The sequence below is a fragment of the Calliphora vicina genome, chromosome 4 (genome assembly GCF_958450345.1).
Source record: "Calliphora vicina chromosome 4, idCalVici1.1, whole genome shotgun sequence".
Taxonomy (NCBI): domain Eukaryota; kingdom Metazoa; phylum Arthropoda; class Insecta; order Diptera; family Calliphoridae; genus Calliphora; species Calliphora vicina.
The window spans coordinates 4,787,648-4,804,137 of NC_088783.1; the positions used below are offsets into that span (position 1 = coordinate 4,787,648).

At 29.7% G+C, this 16,490-nt stretch overlaps 2 protein-coding genes across 4 annotated transcripts in view; both read right to left on the reverse strand.

Moving 5' to 3' along the window:
• The window catches only part of CAH3 (Carbonic anhydrase 3), a 33,088-nt gene that overhangs the window by 7,722 nt on the left and 8,876 nt on the right, over positions 1–16,490 (reverse strand). Inside the window, exon 1 of one of the 3 annotated variants that reach the window (XM_065508197.1) lies at positions 868–1,016. The exons of the other annotated variants lie outside the window; for them this stretch is intronic. The gene's annotated coding sequence lies outside the window, so the exon portion shown is untranslated. Of the gene's footprint in view, positions 1–867; positions 1,017–16,490 lie in introns of those variants that run through there. 3 annotated transcript variants of the gene reach the window in all.
• LOC135958792 (carbonic anhydrase 1-like) lies at positions 4,829–6,389 on the reverse strand. The gene is made up of 4 exons (XM_065509691.1): positions 6,031–6,389; positions 5,814–5,966; positions 5,521–5,756; positions 4,829–5,462 (listed from the first exon to the last, which is right to left on the reverse strand). Exons 1-4 carry the CDS (start codon positions 6,296–6,298, stop codon positions 5,055–5,057), a joined length of 1,065 nt encoding a protein of 354 aa, XP_065365763.1. The 5' UTR covers positions 6,299–6,389; the 3' UTR covers positions 4,829–5,054.

The following is a 16,490-nucleotide window of genomic DNA, read 5'->3' on the forward strand; positions in this document are numbered from 1 at the left end:
ATCTTTACAAAATTAAAATTTTTTTTTTGATTCTGAAATATTTTGTTAGCCCTGGAAATGTTTTGTAGTCAAAAATCCAAATTTTTACGATGTTGTAGAGAAGCAATATTTTACTACAACTATAAAAATTACGCTATGCTATTTGCTTTTTGATTTGGCAAAACACATTTTTGGTAATTTTTATTTGAATTTTTAACAATAAAAAAAAAAAAAACTATTCTATGAAATTCTGCACCCCGTATCATATTTAATTTTATAATTAAGTTTCTAATCAAGCGACACATTTTAAATGTGAGCTCATTTTTGCTTAATAAATTAATTTTTAATGAGGTTCAAGACATGTTAGTAATTGAATGAGTTTCAATAGGAAAATAAATTTCTGGAAATGTGACACTTGTATTACAATAATAAAAGCTCTGTGTTCGTATACAAATTTAGTAAATGAAATAAAATAGGAGAAAAATGTAAACAAACAAAAATTTAAGTAGAAATTTGAGACTAGGCTAGGCTAGGTCATACATAAATAGACATAGATTGGAAACTCTACTGTCAAAGACCTAACTCAGTTGTCAAAAATCTAAGTGGAGAGAATGTATTAGTAAAAAAATACTATGTGAAAACAAAAATAACACTCGTTTGTGTAATTTGAGTAATTTTATTGTTTCAGTTTTTTTTTTCTAGTTTCCGCTCTATGTGTATTTTTTCTATAAAAAAATTAAAATAAAAAAAAACTACTAAATTTACCAATGTATCTAATAAAATAACTTTTTACATATTCTTTGAAATTATATTAAAAATTATTCATCTATTAAATTTATTTTCTTAAAATTTAACAGTAATTCTTTTCATTTACCACTAAGTACTTACTTGCTATGGTTAAACATTAAATCAGATAGTCGTTTTGTAAAATAAAGTTTCTATTGCTTAGTGGCACAAAGTAAAAATGTATAAAAACTGTAAATACTCGTTTTATTCTATATTAATCAATTGATTTGGTTTTTATTTTTTTTATCACAGTTGAGTAATTGTTGTACAATATTTCCTTTATTATTTATATGTGTTACAAGGCAATTTCATTAAAAACAATTAACAGAACATTAATTTATTCAAAATAAACCTTTGAACAAATAGAGATTAATTATTAATTCTGATTAACGTAGAACAAATTAAAATAATTATTTTTTACTTTTTTTCTAGCGGTTATTTGACGATTGATGACCGGAAATTTTAATAATAAAAAAAATGTAAAACGTTTAATATCACTTTATATTATTTTTGCGTTTTGTTTTTCTCTCTTTTATTTATTTTAATTAATTAAAATATTTAAATCACGTGAATTTAAAGATTTTCGCACGATCTTTAAAGTTCTACCAAACAATACAACGTTTAGCAAATAAATGAATTTAATTTAACATTTTTTTGTGCTACAAAAATATTGTTTAAAGTGTATTAAATGGAAAACAAAAAATGTTCTTATCTATATGATGTCTAGTTACTTTTACCAATTCAAATGTTTATAACGTCATTTAGTAAATTATCAAAAGCCGTTAAGTCTTTATGAAGTGTTATTATCAGAAAACATTTATTTCATTTTCTGAGTTTTGTCGTATCAAGTTCAGTTGATTTTTATTTAACACAATTATATTTCCATTTCATGTCATTATGTGAAGTACATTGTGTTTAATCCTAGAAATGTGAGTGAGCTGTTTCGTTTAGTTATTTTTGCCAATTTGATAAAAATCGAAAATTATTAATAATTATGATTTTATAATCAACGTCATCCATAAATAATTAAGTGTATGCGTTAATATGTATTGTATGTTATAAAAACAAAGTTGTTTCAATTGTGGTTTGCCATGAATAACATGAACTGGGGCACAAGTGTCACTCTAAAATTTACCTTGAACGTGTTTAATTTTATTTTATCTAAATGATTTTTAAGATTATGTATTTATTCTCGAAATTGTAAAGAAATGTTTCAATAAATGTTTGAATGTATTATTGATATAGTAGTTAGTACCTATTGAAAGTTTTAAAAGAATCATTCCAATTGACACTTTACTTAATTTATACTTAATATGTTAGATGCAGTTTGACAGTTAACCTACACTAAATTACATATACTATATGTATATATATATAAAAGACAATAAGCCATAAATGACAAATAGAGAGGTAATTGAGAGCCAAAAACCTACGACCTAACTCTGTTGTCAAAAACCTAATTCATGAGTATGCATTGCCATGTATTTTGTTATTGCATCATCTATATGTGTGAAAAGAGGGTAATTTTGACAAATTTGTTTCATTGACATTTAGCTCTCCTTTAGTCTGTTCGAGTCATCTGAAATAAATTCGCCTTAAGTAGTACTCGTATTAAACTTAATTACAAAGAGATTTTGCTATGAAAATTGTAGATGAAGTATCTATAAAAATCAAAATTCTCACACTGAGAGTGAAAATGTAACATTTCTAGCTAAAAATTCACTCTAAAGTATTTGTATTAGAAAATAAAATTAGCCAGTTTTAAATATTTTAGTCCGAATTTATTTTTTGTGGATTAAATTTGACAGCTGCTTGTCGTGAAGATCTCCATTTAAAGTAAATTTTAATCTCTATTCAGAATTTAAATGTTTTGTAGTTATTAGATTTTAAAAAAAATTCATTCCCTTGATTTTGTCTATTTAGGATCGTGTAAAAAAGTATATAATATAATAACACATATTCCTTATATACCCTGTACTTATCTGCTTCTATTATATAATATTTGACGCAGTCACCTTTCTCTCTTATCATATTTGCACGAGAATGTTATTGGGTTTTAAGCACTTATGAAAGAAATGGAATTTTGCTCACATACCGCTGAGTAAATAAAACTTAAATAAATACATATTTTTATACTCTACACCATGAGTGATCATTCCGTTTGTAATATCCATTCATATTCAAGATTGAAATCAACTTTCGAAAGCCCCCAAATGACTTCATTCATGATTGGTACATCAATATATTCGTTTCACAAATGACCAACCAATTTTTTCCCCAACCTTTTTTTTATAAATTTTTCTTTAATATTTATCCATCTGAAAATGGGCAAATTCGGTCAACAGAGTTATGGACAAAAATGTTAGACATCCTTTAAAAAAAAAATTATAATTAGCATTTTTTTAATGTATTGCTATGCTAAAAGGACAGGGTCTGTTGAATCAGTTACCTTTGTATGTGGGCTAGGTGATATTATGGACCGATATGGCCCATTTTCAATACCAAACAAACCTTATCAACGGATATTTGTGGAAAATTTCAGCCTACTAGGCTCCTTTCGTTGGGCCCTATCGTGTTTTTAACTACAAATATTTCGATGTGTTACAAACGGTATGACAAAATCAATATAACATCTATTTTGATAGTGGGTACAACAAACCAGGTGCTATTTTCAGCTGAGCCGAATATTATCCATTATAAAAAATATAAATCAAGAAATAGATTTTTTTTGTTAATCTATAAAGGTTATTTTCAGATTTTTTTTAAAAAAGTCGGATTAACAAATACTTTTCTCGAAATTATCACACAGATTTTTCTGATTTTCGATACCAAAATGTCTGGAGGTTCTATAAAATCATGTCTTATGTTTAAAAAAATATTGGATAAGCTAATTAGATAATCTTTGGATTTAGTAACCAGTGAAAGAATATAATTCATTATTCATAACCTAACACAATTGTAATTTAAACAAATAAAACAGAAATAAAAGTACTCTTATCTTAATATTTAGCCATTTCTTTGCTTGTCATTTCGTATCATATCATATCATTTTCAATATCATTTTATAACACTGCAATAATTATTACTCAAATTCTTATCAATGCTATTATTGATGGTTTCAATTAAATGTCATTATAACGTCTAATAATTATCGTCTAGATTAATTTATATACAATATTATTTTATTACCCAAAAAAAAAAAACAACTTCATAAATAAATCAATGTATAAAGTAATTTTAAAATTCATTTGATTTAATCAATCATGGGTTCTATTAATTACTATAAATGGTAATTAATCCATACTCATTGTATATTATAAAAATAATTGGAGAAATTTAATTCAATTGATAAATTATAAATATGTATTTCAGGGTTGTGGTTTATAATTGCAAAATGTGTATACTTTTAGTGAAATAAATATATTTAAAATATTGCTAAAAAAAAATAACTAAAAATTTAACTGTAAACTCTCCTGTCGAAGACCTAACTCAGTTATCAAAAACCGAAGTGGTGAGAATGTATTAGTAATTAAACTACGCCAGTAAGCACCAAAGCCCCAAAAATTCAAGCACTTGAACATGTTGTTGGAATTTGACTTGAATGCAAATGTAATTATACTTTAGACATGAAAAATATTTGAAAATTTATTTATTTTTCAAACAAAAACATATGGCATAAATTTATGTTTCCTTTTTACTGGAGAATGCTATTGAAATAAAGTGTAATACAACTGTAATTCAATTGCTTGACTATAATTCAAGGCTTGAATTACACTTGCTTTCAACTTGAATTCCAGTAAAAATGCTTATTGGGCGTGAACACAAAAACGAAACTTTATGTGTGATTATTTTAGTAATGTCCAAACAAAAAAAAATACTCAAAATAATACAATTTCAACACTTAGGTTTTTTATAACTGAGTTAGGTGTTTGGAGAGTCAGGTTCAGCTTGTTTGAAATATATTTCAATTCAAGATAGAAGTGTTTTGAGTTTCAAATTTGTTAATGGTTATTGGGATACGATAAAATAAGACAATAAGGGTTTTTTATTGCACACAACTCTTTGTGTAAAATTTATTTATTTTTATCATCATAAAATTGCACAAATATAATAAAAGACCTTTGTACTCAACAAAAAAAAAGTGTATAATTTTATTATCCAATGCCTTTTAAATTAAATTCGAAAGAAAAGATAAAAAATACAAATAGTTTTGGACAATAAAAATATACAAAGATAATATATAAACCTCTATAATAATGTTTATAAAAATATAAAAATTATGATTAAGATTAATCCAATATAGACTCTTCGGAAGGTATTGAATCCACCGACAATTTTGACACACTACTCATATCTAATGGATTATATACGTTAAAATTAACCACACGAGAACTATTAATATTCTGCACTGGACGAGCATTGCGAACAATACGAGTTTTATCATTTAAACTCAAGATTTGGCGAAATTCATTTAGTTGTCGTTCACTAATGGCCAAAGGTTCGGGAAATATAAACCACTCACAGCCCTGATAGCAAGGAGGTTCGGTTATAGAACCGCCATAACTATAAAAACCAGAACGAAATGGATGACACAAATATGACAGAGGAAATGGTGGAATAACAATTTTTGAGCCAGCTTTTTGAATGCGATGAAGATTTTGTATAAGGGGATCCAAATAAGGATTGTGACCAGAGATCTATTAAAAAAAAGTTAAATTTTGTAAATAAAATTATGAAGGACAAAATTACAATTACCTCATAAAAATAGGCCACCATTAGTAAATCATAACTAGAGACACAATCTACATTCGGTCCAGTACGATGCATGGCTTGCAATTCTAAAGGAAATTTTTGATAGTTAATCATATGCTCGGAGCCCTTGCTGTTCAACAGACTCCAACGGAAACAAATTTGCACAAAGGTATAACTGGCCAAAAGATCAGCACCACTTAAAGTGGGTGTATTACCCGAATAAGTTGCTCGTACAATAACTAATATAAAACAATAGATAAGCTAAAAATCGTAACAAATATACATATATTACACACCCGTATGACCAGTGTTCTCCAACATAACACTACAGGGCAAATCATCATAATGATTCCAAGTTAAGAGTTCGCGTATGGGAAATTTCTGTGTATAATTATCTCTAATATTTATGGGCGATTGATTTTCACCCGCACAAGTCCAAGTATGAGGACCTACAAAAAAAATAATTAATTAACCTCAAAATACACACTTCATGTTATGGTAATTGAAACACACCTCTTTCCACGCCATAATCCACACTATTTCTTAGCGAACATATGGTATTTTCAGAACATCCCGGTGTTGAACTCAGACCAAATCTTCTAGCAGTTACATTACTTAAGTCACAAATTAATTTCGCCGTATGAACATTGCATATTATTGCCACAGCTAGTAAAACACTAAATAGAAATATAACTATGGGATAATCCATGGCCGCGACTAGGCCATTGTAGATTATACGAAATATACAGTTCATGAAGGAGCACAGAGAACACTCTACCATTTACAGATATTTTTGTAATAACTTTTTGTAAATTATTTAGCTTTTAGAAAAATAAATTTTAGATATTTTTGTTTAAAAAATTTTCTTTTGTTTGAAGGCAATTCAAAATCTGAAAAGTTTTTCTAATTCAGTTGACAATTTACACAAAATATGAAATCAGCAGGGATTGTAAAATAAAAGTTCAAAATATCTAGTCGTATTCGTATATCATTAGCTTATAAGCTAACGATATACGAGTAGTAACAGACATATGATTTGTTGTATTTTTGTTTGGCAAATCGGAGTATCTCGTCCCTATTTATAAATATGTGTAATCATTTGACATGATTAATTTTTAGATCTTTAGACTAAATAAAAGTTAAACTTGTTTACCTAAATCAAAATCTAAAAAAAAAACATGATTCTATATTCAATTCCAAAGTACAGTGTTGCGTGATGTTTCTTCGATGAACATTTAATTTATATGGTTTTTGTTTTTATCAAAAATAATAATACAATTTCAAAAAAAGTGCAAAAATAACATGAAAGATAAACGCTTGAACTATTGTGGGCAGAAAGTGTGTACTTTAACGACGTCAACACTCGTACATATGTACAACAATTGAGTAATGCGACGCGTACTTACTTCTTAATGAAGCAACCTAAAGTATTTAATTGTTAATAAAATACAACAAAAAGAAATCAGCCGCAATTGATGTGAATGACTGACCAATTTATGAAATGGATGGAAAATTGTTTAAATTAATAAAAATTGCATACGATTTAATTGAAAGTGTAAAAGAGAAGAATAAACTACAAGTAATAAGAATAATTGTTGTTAGAGTAAAACGCGTGTGTCTATGTTGAGTGTTACAAAAGAACTGAAAAATCTTATTTATTCTCTCATCTTACTTGCTACTACATTATACTGAAACAACCGTTACTTTAATAGTGATGCTAAAACCAAATGGTTATTCTATTTACAACACCTTTCCTGAATAAACATTCCACTTAACCAATATTAAAATAAATCAATTCAAAAATATAGAAATCAATCAAAAATATACATAAATCAAAAGTTGCAAAAACATAAAATAAAAATTATTATATAAGTCCAAATTGGATTGTAAAATTTCCATATACATCAGCTGGAACGCCTTTTGTAAAGATGTCAGCTAGCATTCTCCTAGTATCCAAATAATCGAGTCTGACTTCTCCATTGTCCAATTTCTCGCGTATAAACTTTATTCGGATGTCAACATGCTTTGTTCTTGATGAATATGAGTTGTTCTGTGCAATTTGAATAGCGCTTTTGTTGTCACTATATAAATTCATTGATTCTGAAGGATTTTTAACTAAATCCCGTTCAAGTCGTCGAAGCCATATACATTCTTGAATCGCTGATACTATCGCCATAAACTCAGCCTCAGTTGAAGAGAGTGCCACCGTACGTTGTCTTTTAGAACCCCAGGATACTGCTGCGCCATGCATAGTGAAGATATAACCAGTAGTAGAGCGTCTATCATCAATGCTTCCAGCCCAATCGGCATCACAGTAACCAGTAAGTCCTTCGGATTTGTTGTTGTAGACTAGGCCTTTATCAATGGTGCCCTTTAGGTACCTCATTACACGCTTTACTGCCGACCAATGTGCCCTCCCTGGATTGTTGTTAAAACGACTGAGCATGTTCACGATATAGCAAATATCTGGTCTTGTATTTTGAGCTGCGTATAGTAAGCAACCAACAGCTTCCATATAAGGAACATTTCTCATTTCCTCTTTCTCCTTCTCAGATTTCGGACACATTTCAAGAGACAGCTTTTGGTTTACATCCACTGGTGAACATACTGGATTACAGTCATACATTGAAAATCTTCTTAACACGTCTTCAATATATTTGGATTGATCTATTTTCATCGTACCACCGGACTTCGTAATTCTCATTCCCAGGACTGAAGAAGCTTCTCCTAAATCTTTCATCCGAAAATGTTTGGACAGCTTATCCTTAAGTTTGTTCGTCATGTTGATATTGTTGGAAAATACTAACACGTCATCCACATAAATGGCCACATATAAAATATTATCATTATCAGTATTGAAGTATACACACTGATCGGTTTCGCTTCTTTTCAGGCCAAATTCAAGTAGTATACTATTTAGAGTTGTGTTCCAAACACGGCTGGATTGTTTCAATCCATATAGGGCCTTCTTCAAATGACAAACACGGTTACTTCCATCCTTGTAACCATCAGGTTGTTCCATACAAATATCCTGATCAAGATCCCCATTCAGAAATGCAGTTACTGCGTCAAGTTGATGGACGTGTAAACCAAATTTAACAGACAATGCAATTATAAATCTTATTGATGAATAGCGAACTACTGGAGCAAAAGTCTCATAATAATCAATGCCCTTTTGTTGACTACAGCCTTGTACAACAAGTCTCGCTTTATGACGGATTTTGTTACCACTGGCATCATACTTTGTCTTGAATATCCACTTGCATTTTATTGGCCTCCTTTCAGAAGGATTAGCTAATGTCCACGTCTTATTTAAGGCTAGTGAATTCATTTCATCATCCATTGCTGCACGCCACTGTTTAGCTTCTTTAGATTTCAAGGCTTCTTCGACTGTAACAGGATCACCTGACACAAAACTAGTTGCACAAAAATTGTATTCTTCACCAGATTTTGCTGCTATTCGTTCAGAGCGGCGGACTCTAATATTTTCGGAAGACAGGTTCTCAACACAATGCTCTTCAATCGCATCCTCAAAATTTAGGCTATCTTCCGAGTTAACATCATATTCCACTTTAAGACTGTCAGTTGATACATTGCCCATCTCATCAACAGCTTGAACATCTTTGATCTCAGTCGGCAATTCATTCTCAATACTGGATGACAATTCATTTACGTTACTGGATGGCAATTCAACAATCAATTCCTCCGCTGAATTGGCATTATCCTTTACGCTTTCGACTACAAGATTCGGAACATTATTAGTAAAGTCTACATCATTACTACATACCTGATCTTCCATGAAAACAACATCACGGCTGACCATTATCTTTCTCGTAGCTGGATCGTACAATCTGTATGCCTTGGCCTCCATACCATAACCAACGAAAATACATGGTATGGACTTCGGCTCTAATTTGGAACGATTCACCTTAGGAGTATGTACAAATGCCTTGCATCCAAAAACACGAATATGGTTAAGGCTTGGCTTTCTACCAGACCATAGCTCTTCTGGACAAACTGAGTGTTTTCTGCATGGTATTCTATTCAACAAATATGCTGCAGTCACAGATGCTTCAGCCCAAAATTTCACGTCAAGACCGGAATCTATTAACATACATCTAACTCGGTCGATGATAGTACGGTTAAGGCGTTCTGAAACGCCATTCTGTTCTGGGGTATATGGTGCCGTCTTTTGATGAATAATCCCGCAATCATTAAATAACTTCTGGAATGAGTTGTTTATATACTCAGTGCCATTGTCTGATCGAAAAATTTTAATTTTATTTGAGCACTGGTTTTCAGCCATAGTTTTAAATTTCTTAAATTCATCGAAAACTTCAGATTTTCTTTTTATCGGCGATAAAAACACTTTACGAGAGTAATCGTCCACAAATATCACAATAAATCGAGCACCAGAAAACGATTTGGTTTTAAATGGTCCCATTACATCTGAATGTACAATTTCCAAAACCTCCTTTGCACGATGACCATCTTCCTTAAATGAATTTCTCACTTGTTTGCCTAGAATACAAACTTCACACTGATCTAAATTCGTTTGAAAATTAAATTCATGATCATTTTTTATCTTCCTTAGAATTTCATCGCAAATATGACCAAAACGACGATGCCATAGCTGGGCATCATTTTTAACGATTAAAGCTTGCTGTGTTTTTTCCTGGGAAACGCAATTTAATTTGTACAAGTTGTTACACAAACTTGCTGTTGCCATGAGTACATTGTCACCATCGAAAATTTCACAATGATTCTGCTCAAAAATTACTCGTTTTCCGTTTGCTGTTAATTGCCTGACTGACAACAAATTTGCACAAAGCTGCGGAACATACTCAACGTCTTTTATAACGGTTCTTATTTCCCCTCCATCAGTAGACAAAAATACGCTTGCATCACCAACACATTCAACCGACAGTTTGTTGTTGTTAGCCACAATTACTTCTTTACCATGAGATGCTCTCTCGTTGTCAAGTATTGTCTTTGTTCTCGACATATGTGTTGTTGCGCCTGAATCGATGTACCATTCATCTGCGTCGACGTCACTTGACGTAAACAGTGACGCTAACAGAATTCTCTCGCTCGACTTTTTTTTCTGCTGCTTTGATCCGTTACTATTTGAGTTTGCATTTTGAACGTTTGGACAATTTTTTATAAAGTGACCTTCCTTTTTACAACCATGACACTTGAACTTTTTTGGCTTTTGATATTTCTTATATGAAACTAATGCATTCTCCTCCCTTTTTATAGGGTTATCGAATTTTGCATCTTGTAAAAGCAAATTCTTCACCATGTCCACAGTTAATTTCGTTTTAGAATTCTCAACAGCCAAAACAAGTGAACGGAAATCCTCCGGCAGACCTGCCAACATCAAGGATGCAACCAGCTCATCATCAATATTCAGTCCGGTATTTTTAACCTTTAAGGAAGTCATAACCATTATGTTGACGTACTCTTCCATTGAGTCAAAATCAGCCAATTTAAGTTGTACCAACTGCTTCAATAGTTCAACCTTTCTAGACAGACCAGTATCCTCAAATGCACACATCAAAGCTTGCCAAGCTTCCTTTGCCGTTGTTGAATTTGCTATATGTGCAAAATTATTCGGCTCTATCATCAACGTTAATTCTGCGAATGCACGTTCATTCATATCAACGTCAACCACACTGGAACCTTCATTTAAACCCGCTTCAACAATTTTCCAACAATTTTTCAATACTAAGTACGATTTAGCATGACGCTTCCAAATATCAAAATTTTCGCGACCACGCAATTTCTCAAATGGAAATGATAAACTCGTTGCCATTTTTTAATCGTTTCACACTTTTTATCAAAAATATTTCAATTGTTCATTTATTTAAATGTTCTATAAAAAAATTCCTTTTCTTCTTTACTTTCACTGTGTACAAAGGCCCATAACCTGTTGTTAGAGTAAAACGCGTGTGTCTATGTTGAGTGTTACAAAAGAACTGAAAAATCTTATTTATTCTCTCATCTTACTTGCTACTACATTATACTGAAACAACCGTTACTTTAATAGTGATGCTAAAACCAAATGGTTATTCTATTTACAACAATAATCATCAACAATTTTCTCAAACATGTGATGAATTGTTGTTTAAGAGTTGTTATTTAATAAATTGAATAAAATTATAAATCTGTCATATATGCAATTATTACAAAGGTACCAAGCTCACAATCCAGAATTTGTTTTCGAGTTATCTAATACAAAAAAATATATGTACAAATTCGTAAGAATCATTTATTAAAATTTTGTATAATGGAAAAGTGACTTGGTTGGCTGTTCAAACAACACGTTGTAGATTATTATCAATAGGTTTGTATTTCTTTATTTTCTATTTTAACTTAATACGAGGATTGTATGATAAGACTGCTAATTTTCCACGTTTCCATTTGAGTTGCTGTGACAGAAAATTTACTTTGATAAAGCAAAAGCAAAATGCTTAACACACCACCCTCGTTGTTATTTCTAAAGGTAAGCCAAAATATTTAAACAGTATTTTTTTAAAAGATCCACATTTGTTGATTCAATAAACGTTATTTGACGACAACAAACAAATATACTCGTTCAATAAACTAATTCAGCAAACATTTTAAAAGGAACACACAAAAAATAGCGAAAACTGTTTGTTGTTTTGTTTATGATTTTAAATGATAGAAAATAAAAATAAATATAAAACTTATCAACAAATTACCAAATGACAGACAGGTAAATTTAAATGTCAAGTAATTTGTTATGTGTACCAATAGGGTTCCTAACCGAGATTTTAGAAAATCTCGGGAAATTTTTATAAGGCGATTTAGGGAATTTTTTTATAAGATTTTTTTCTACAAGAGAAAAAAAGTTCGTTGAGCATTGTTGCCAATCGAATGATTCGCTTTTTTAAATTTTTAATTTACACAACTCAAATTTTAAAAATTTTCTTTTTCTTACCCAGACTCAAGAGACTTGCGCCGCTAATTGGCTAATGTGAAACAAACCCAATTTTTGTTACCCCAAAATTTTTCAGCTACAACTGAAAAATTCAGTCATTTAGAGTGAATCATTTGACCATCAATAAATTCGGTTACCACAACCAAAACTATTTTCTCTGTATGATAAAAACAAAAAAAAAAAATGATTTAATATAAGAAAATTATAATTTCTAGCAGGCCGACCTAAAACAAGTTGAAGGATTTATTGAGATGCTTAACATTAAAACTTCATATTCTTATTTAGAAAAAATAATACTATTGGTTTAAATTTGTTTATACATTATTCTGAATTCAAAAAGATCTCTTTCGTAACGAATTTCGCATTTTTTTATCTAGATTATCTGCAAAGGACTTCTTAAAAATTTCCCCGGAATTAACAGATCTTTTTAATATTTCCCAGGAATGAAAATATACAGGGAAACAAAAAACCCTATCATACTAGCATATTGTCTCGATGGGAAATATGTATGTGTACATAGATTTGATCTATTTTATCAATTATGAAAAATGTTGATATTTTAAAAATAGACTCGTATTTAGATAACGTTCGGTTATATTTTGGTACACAAAAATAAAAACAATGGAAAAATAATTGAAATGAAAAAATAAAATTACTTATGGTGTGATAATCTAATTAGCACACCCAAATACTTATAAAAAAAATAAATAATCGAAAGTTCAAATGTGTCTTTAAAATAAACATGTCATAATCTTTAATCTGAAAGGAAATTTTTTGGAATATATTATAAAATCTACCTTAATAAATAAGAGAGAAGTGTGTATTCATAAATGATAAACGAATGTTTATGTTTGATAGATTTTGCCGTAGTTTCAGAATTTTTAACAATTATACTTAATATCGTTGAAAAAGTAGAGAAGTAGAGAGCTTTTCTATGTATCAATGGTTTCATATAAAGTTAATTTCACTAAGTTAATTTACACGTCACTGTTCACCTTTGCAAAAATGCGAACTTTCGCACAATAGCAATACAGCAACATACGTATGGACCTTATTCCTGAGCGAAAACCATTGACAACAGTTGCTGTTGACTTGTCACCTGCCTAGTGACAGCAACCATTAGATTCTAACTTAGGATCCCCTTCCGACACATATCTGAACACTACACCTTTGTCGGTATCATAATGGACGTCATCCCATCCGACGTCGCGTCGTAGACAACTATAGTGACTGTTCAAAAAACGTTGCATCAATTGACAGTCATTCATGTCTACAGATGAACAGGATATAAAACGAACTTCCCCTTCCCAAGTACACAAAATCTGACTTTGCACACTTTATAGCCGGTTGGTGCTGTTTTCTCAACTGTTTTCCCTGCCAGTTTCCAGAACCATTATGAGACTGTGCATTTATTCAATTAAAGAAGTAAAAGTGCAGACAGACGGTCAGACAGACAGAGGGACATTCCTATATCGCCTCCACTGTCTATAACGATCCATAATATATATTTTGCACTTTATAAGGTCACAAATGAAAAATGTAGAAATGACAAACTTACATACATATAAAATTACCACTCATGGTGTAGAGTACAACGACAAGCAAGAACGATTTTTATGAAAATTCGTGTTAAAGTAAGAAAATTAAAAACTATTTATTAACAATGTATAGTGGAAAATACATGACAGGTTAAGTATCTTTAAAATTAAGGCCAAATAAGTTATGAACAGATAAAATGAGAAATTTCGTAGGCAACAAAACAATGTTAGTATTTTTTGTAAAACAATAATTTGTTAATAAAGTGCTTTATTTTTGCATAGCCATTAATTTAGAATACTGACAAAGCATTACAATTACATTGTATTGATTTTACTTTACAAACATTTTTTAATATTTTAGAAGGTGTCTGAGAAATTGACAAATGATAAAATTTCCATAAAGAAACAAACTGGTATTAATTTTAATTCATGCCTAAATACAATTAAATATTTTCACACCCAAAAATAATATAAATAATTGAAATAAAATATCGATTTCATTTAGATTGCGTGTTCTTTAATTTAAACTTAATTTTCAATGAATTGAAGTTGTTCGTCAATAAATTAATAGATCTATGAATAGAATCTTATATGTAAATTACCCCGGAATAAGGACGTCATTAAATAATAATAATTTAGTACATTAATAATTTATAAGTATCACAATTGCTAGATCGAGCGTAATTTTAATCAACTTTTTAACAAATCACGTGATTAGATTATTTCAGATTTACAGATAATGTCAGTCTTGTTAAAAAAAATATATTTTTATTCAATGACAAGTTTAAAACAACAACAAATGCATTTAATTATGATAATTTTAATATTAAAACTGTTAATGACAATTTAATATTTGTTTAAATTAAGGGGTAAAAATAATTACTGATAATAAAAATGCTAAAAAAATGGCATAATAAAGTGGAAGTTCGGGATAATATCACAGTAATGAATTATTTAAAGAAAATATAAAGTAATTGAGATATTATTTAAAATATTAGCAAAACCTTGAAATGTAAACCATAGAGAAATATAAATAGAGTGGAAACTAGAAATAAAACTCAAACAAAAATTACTTAGGTTTTTGACAACTGAGTTAGGTCTTTAACAGGAGAGTTTCCGATATTTGTGTAATTAACTATGATGTAAACACTTATGTTTTTAAATTTCAGCAAAGTTATCTTTAAATCTTAATATGATTCACATTTCCAACAACAACAACAAATATTATTTAATTGTATACAGATACTTCAAAAATAATTTCATAGATTTATAGAAAGCTATCATATCAATCTTATTTTTATTGTATAAAGTGTTTATTTACACAATATTCAAATTAAACTATTTCATGGACCTGCTATAAAGATTGTGCCCGAAATAAATAGCTGGCAAACAAATACGTGTGTTACTATGTTTAGAACAGTCTTGTTGTGTAAATATTTTTGCAAACATGTGAGAATCGTAAAAATAAAATTATGATAAAACTTGTGACACAAAATGGAATTTGAAACTTGAATGAGAAAATGCAAACAAAATAAAATGTTTTGTGACCGTAAGATAAAGTGTGTACATAACACAAATTAATGCAGTAATAAAAAATGTGACCAATTTTATGAAAACAAACTACATTTAGTTTAGAGCAGAAAATGTTACATACTTTATATTTTGACAAACAGTTTACATGTTTTTAAGAGATAATATTAAAACGATTATGAGAAATTTATTTTAGCATAAAGTGATTCATTAAAATTATTTGTCAACTGACAATAAATTGTTGTCAGTTTTGCAATACTTATATTCATTGTTTAATAACAACATTTCCCTCAAGCCCCTACTCCAGAGGATGTATCGGCCCTAAAACGCAATGCTTAAAAAAAATCACAATACATTTTTCCGTATTTGACAAGAATCTAATTTTGTCTAAAAATCGTTAAATGTTTTATTAATACATACGTTTGAATTTCTTTTGTTAAACAAATTTAAGCTTACACACGCTCACAACAATTTAACGCTCTAAATACATGCTTTACCTTTGTTTTTGTTGCTTTTGTTTGTTTTCGGTGTCATATCGATGATATAGATTGTACCATGCATACATATATTCAAACATATGTGTTCAAGCATAGGTGTAGTACAGTGTGACAGTTTATTATGTCAACAATTTATAAATGAAGTAAAATTAAGAAGTTTTAATGGATGATATTTTGCAGCATAAATGTACATGCTATCTATTTAAAAATGTACTTGCTATCTATCCGTTTATCTGTGAGATATATGTGCTGTTTTTCTATAGCGAACGAGTGCTTTGAGTAGAATTTGTTTGTTTTTGTTACAATAACAAAACACATGTTAAATTTCCACTCAAAGCACTCGTTCGCTATAGAAAAACAGCACAATAATCTTACATATATGTATGTACGGTCATTTATATATGAGCAAATTTACCTGAAAAAATACTCTATCACCAAATCGCC

Coding starts and splice junctions, on each gene's coding strand:
- LOC135958792 (XM_065509691.1), bottom strand. CDS start 6,298: ATGGTAGAGTGTTCTCTGTGCTCCTTCATGAACTGTATATTTCGTATA. Junction 5,967..6,030: donor GGATTATGGCGTGGAAAGAG/GTGTGTTTCAAT, acceptor TTTTTTTTGTAG/GTCCTCATACTTGGACTTGT. Junction 5,463..5,520: donor TGGTGGCCTATTTTTATGAG/GTAATTGTAATT, acceptor TTTTTTTAATAG/ATCTCTGGTCACAATCCTTA.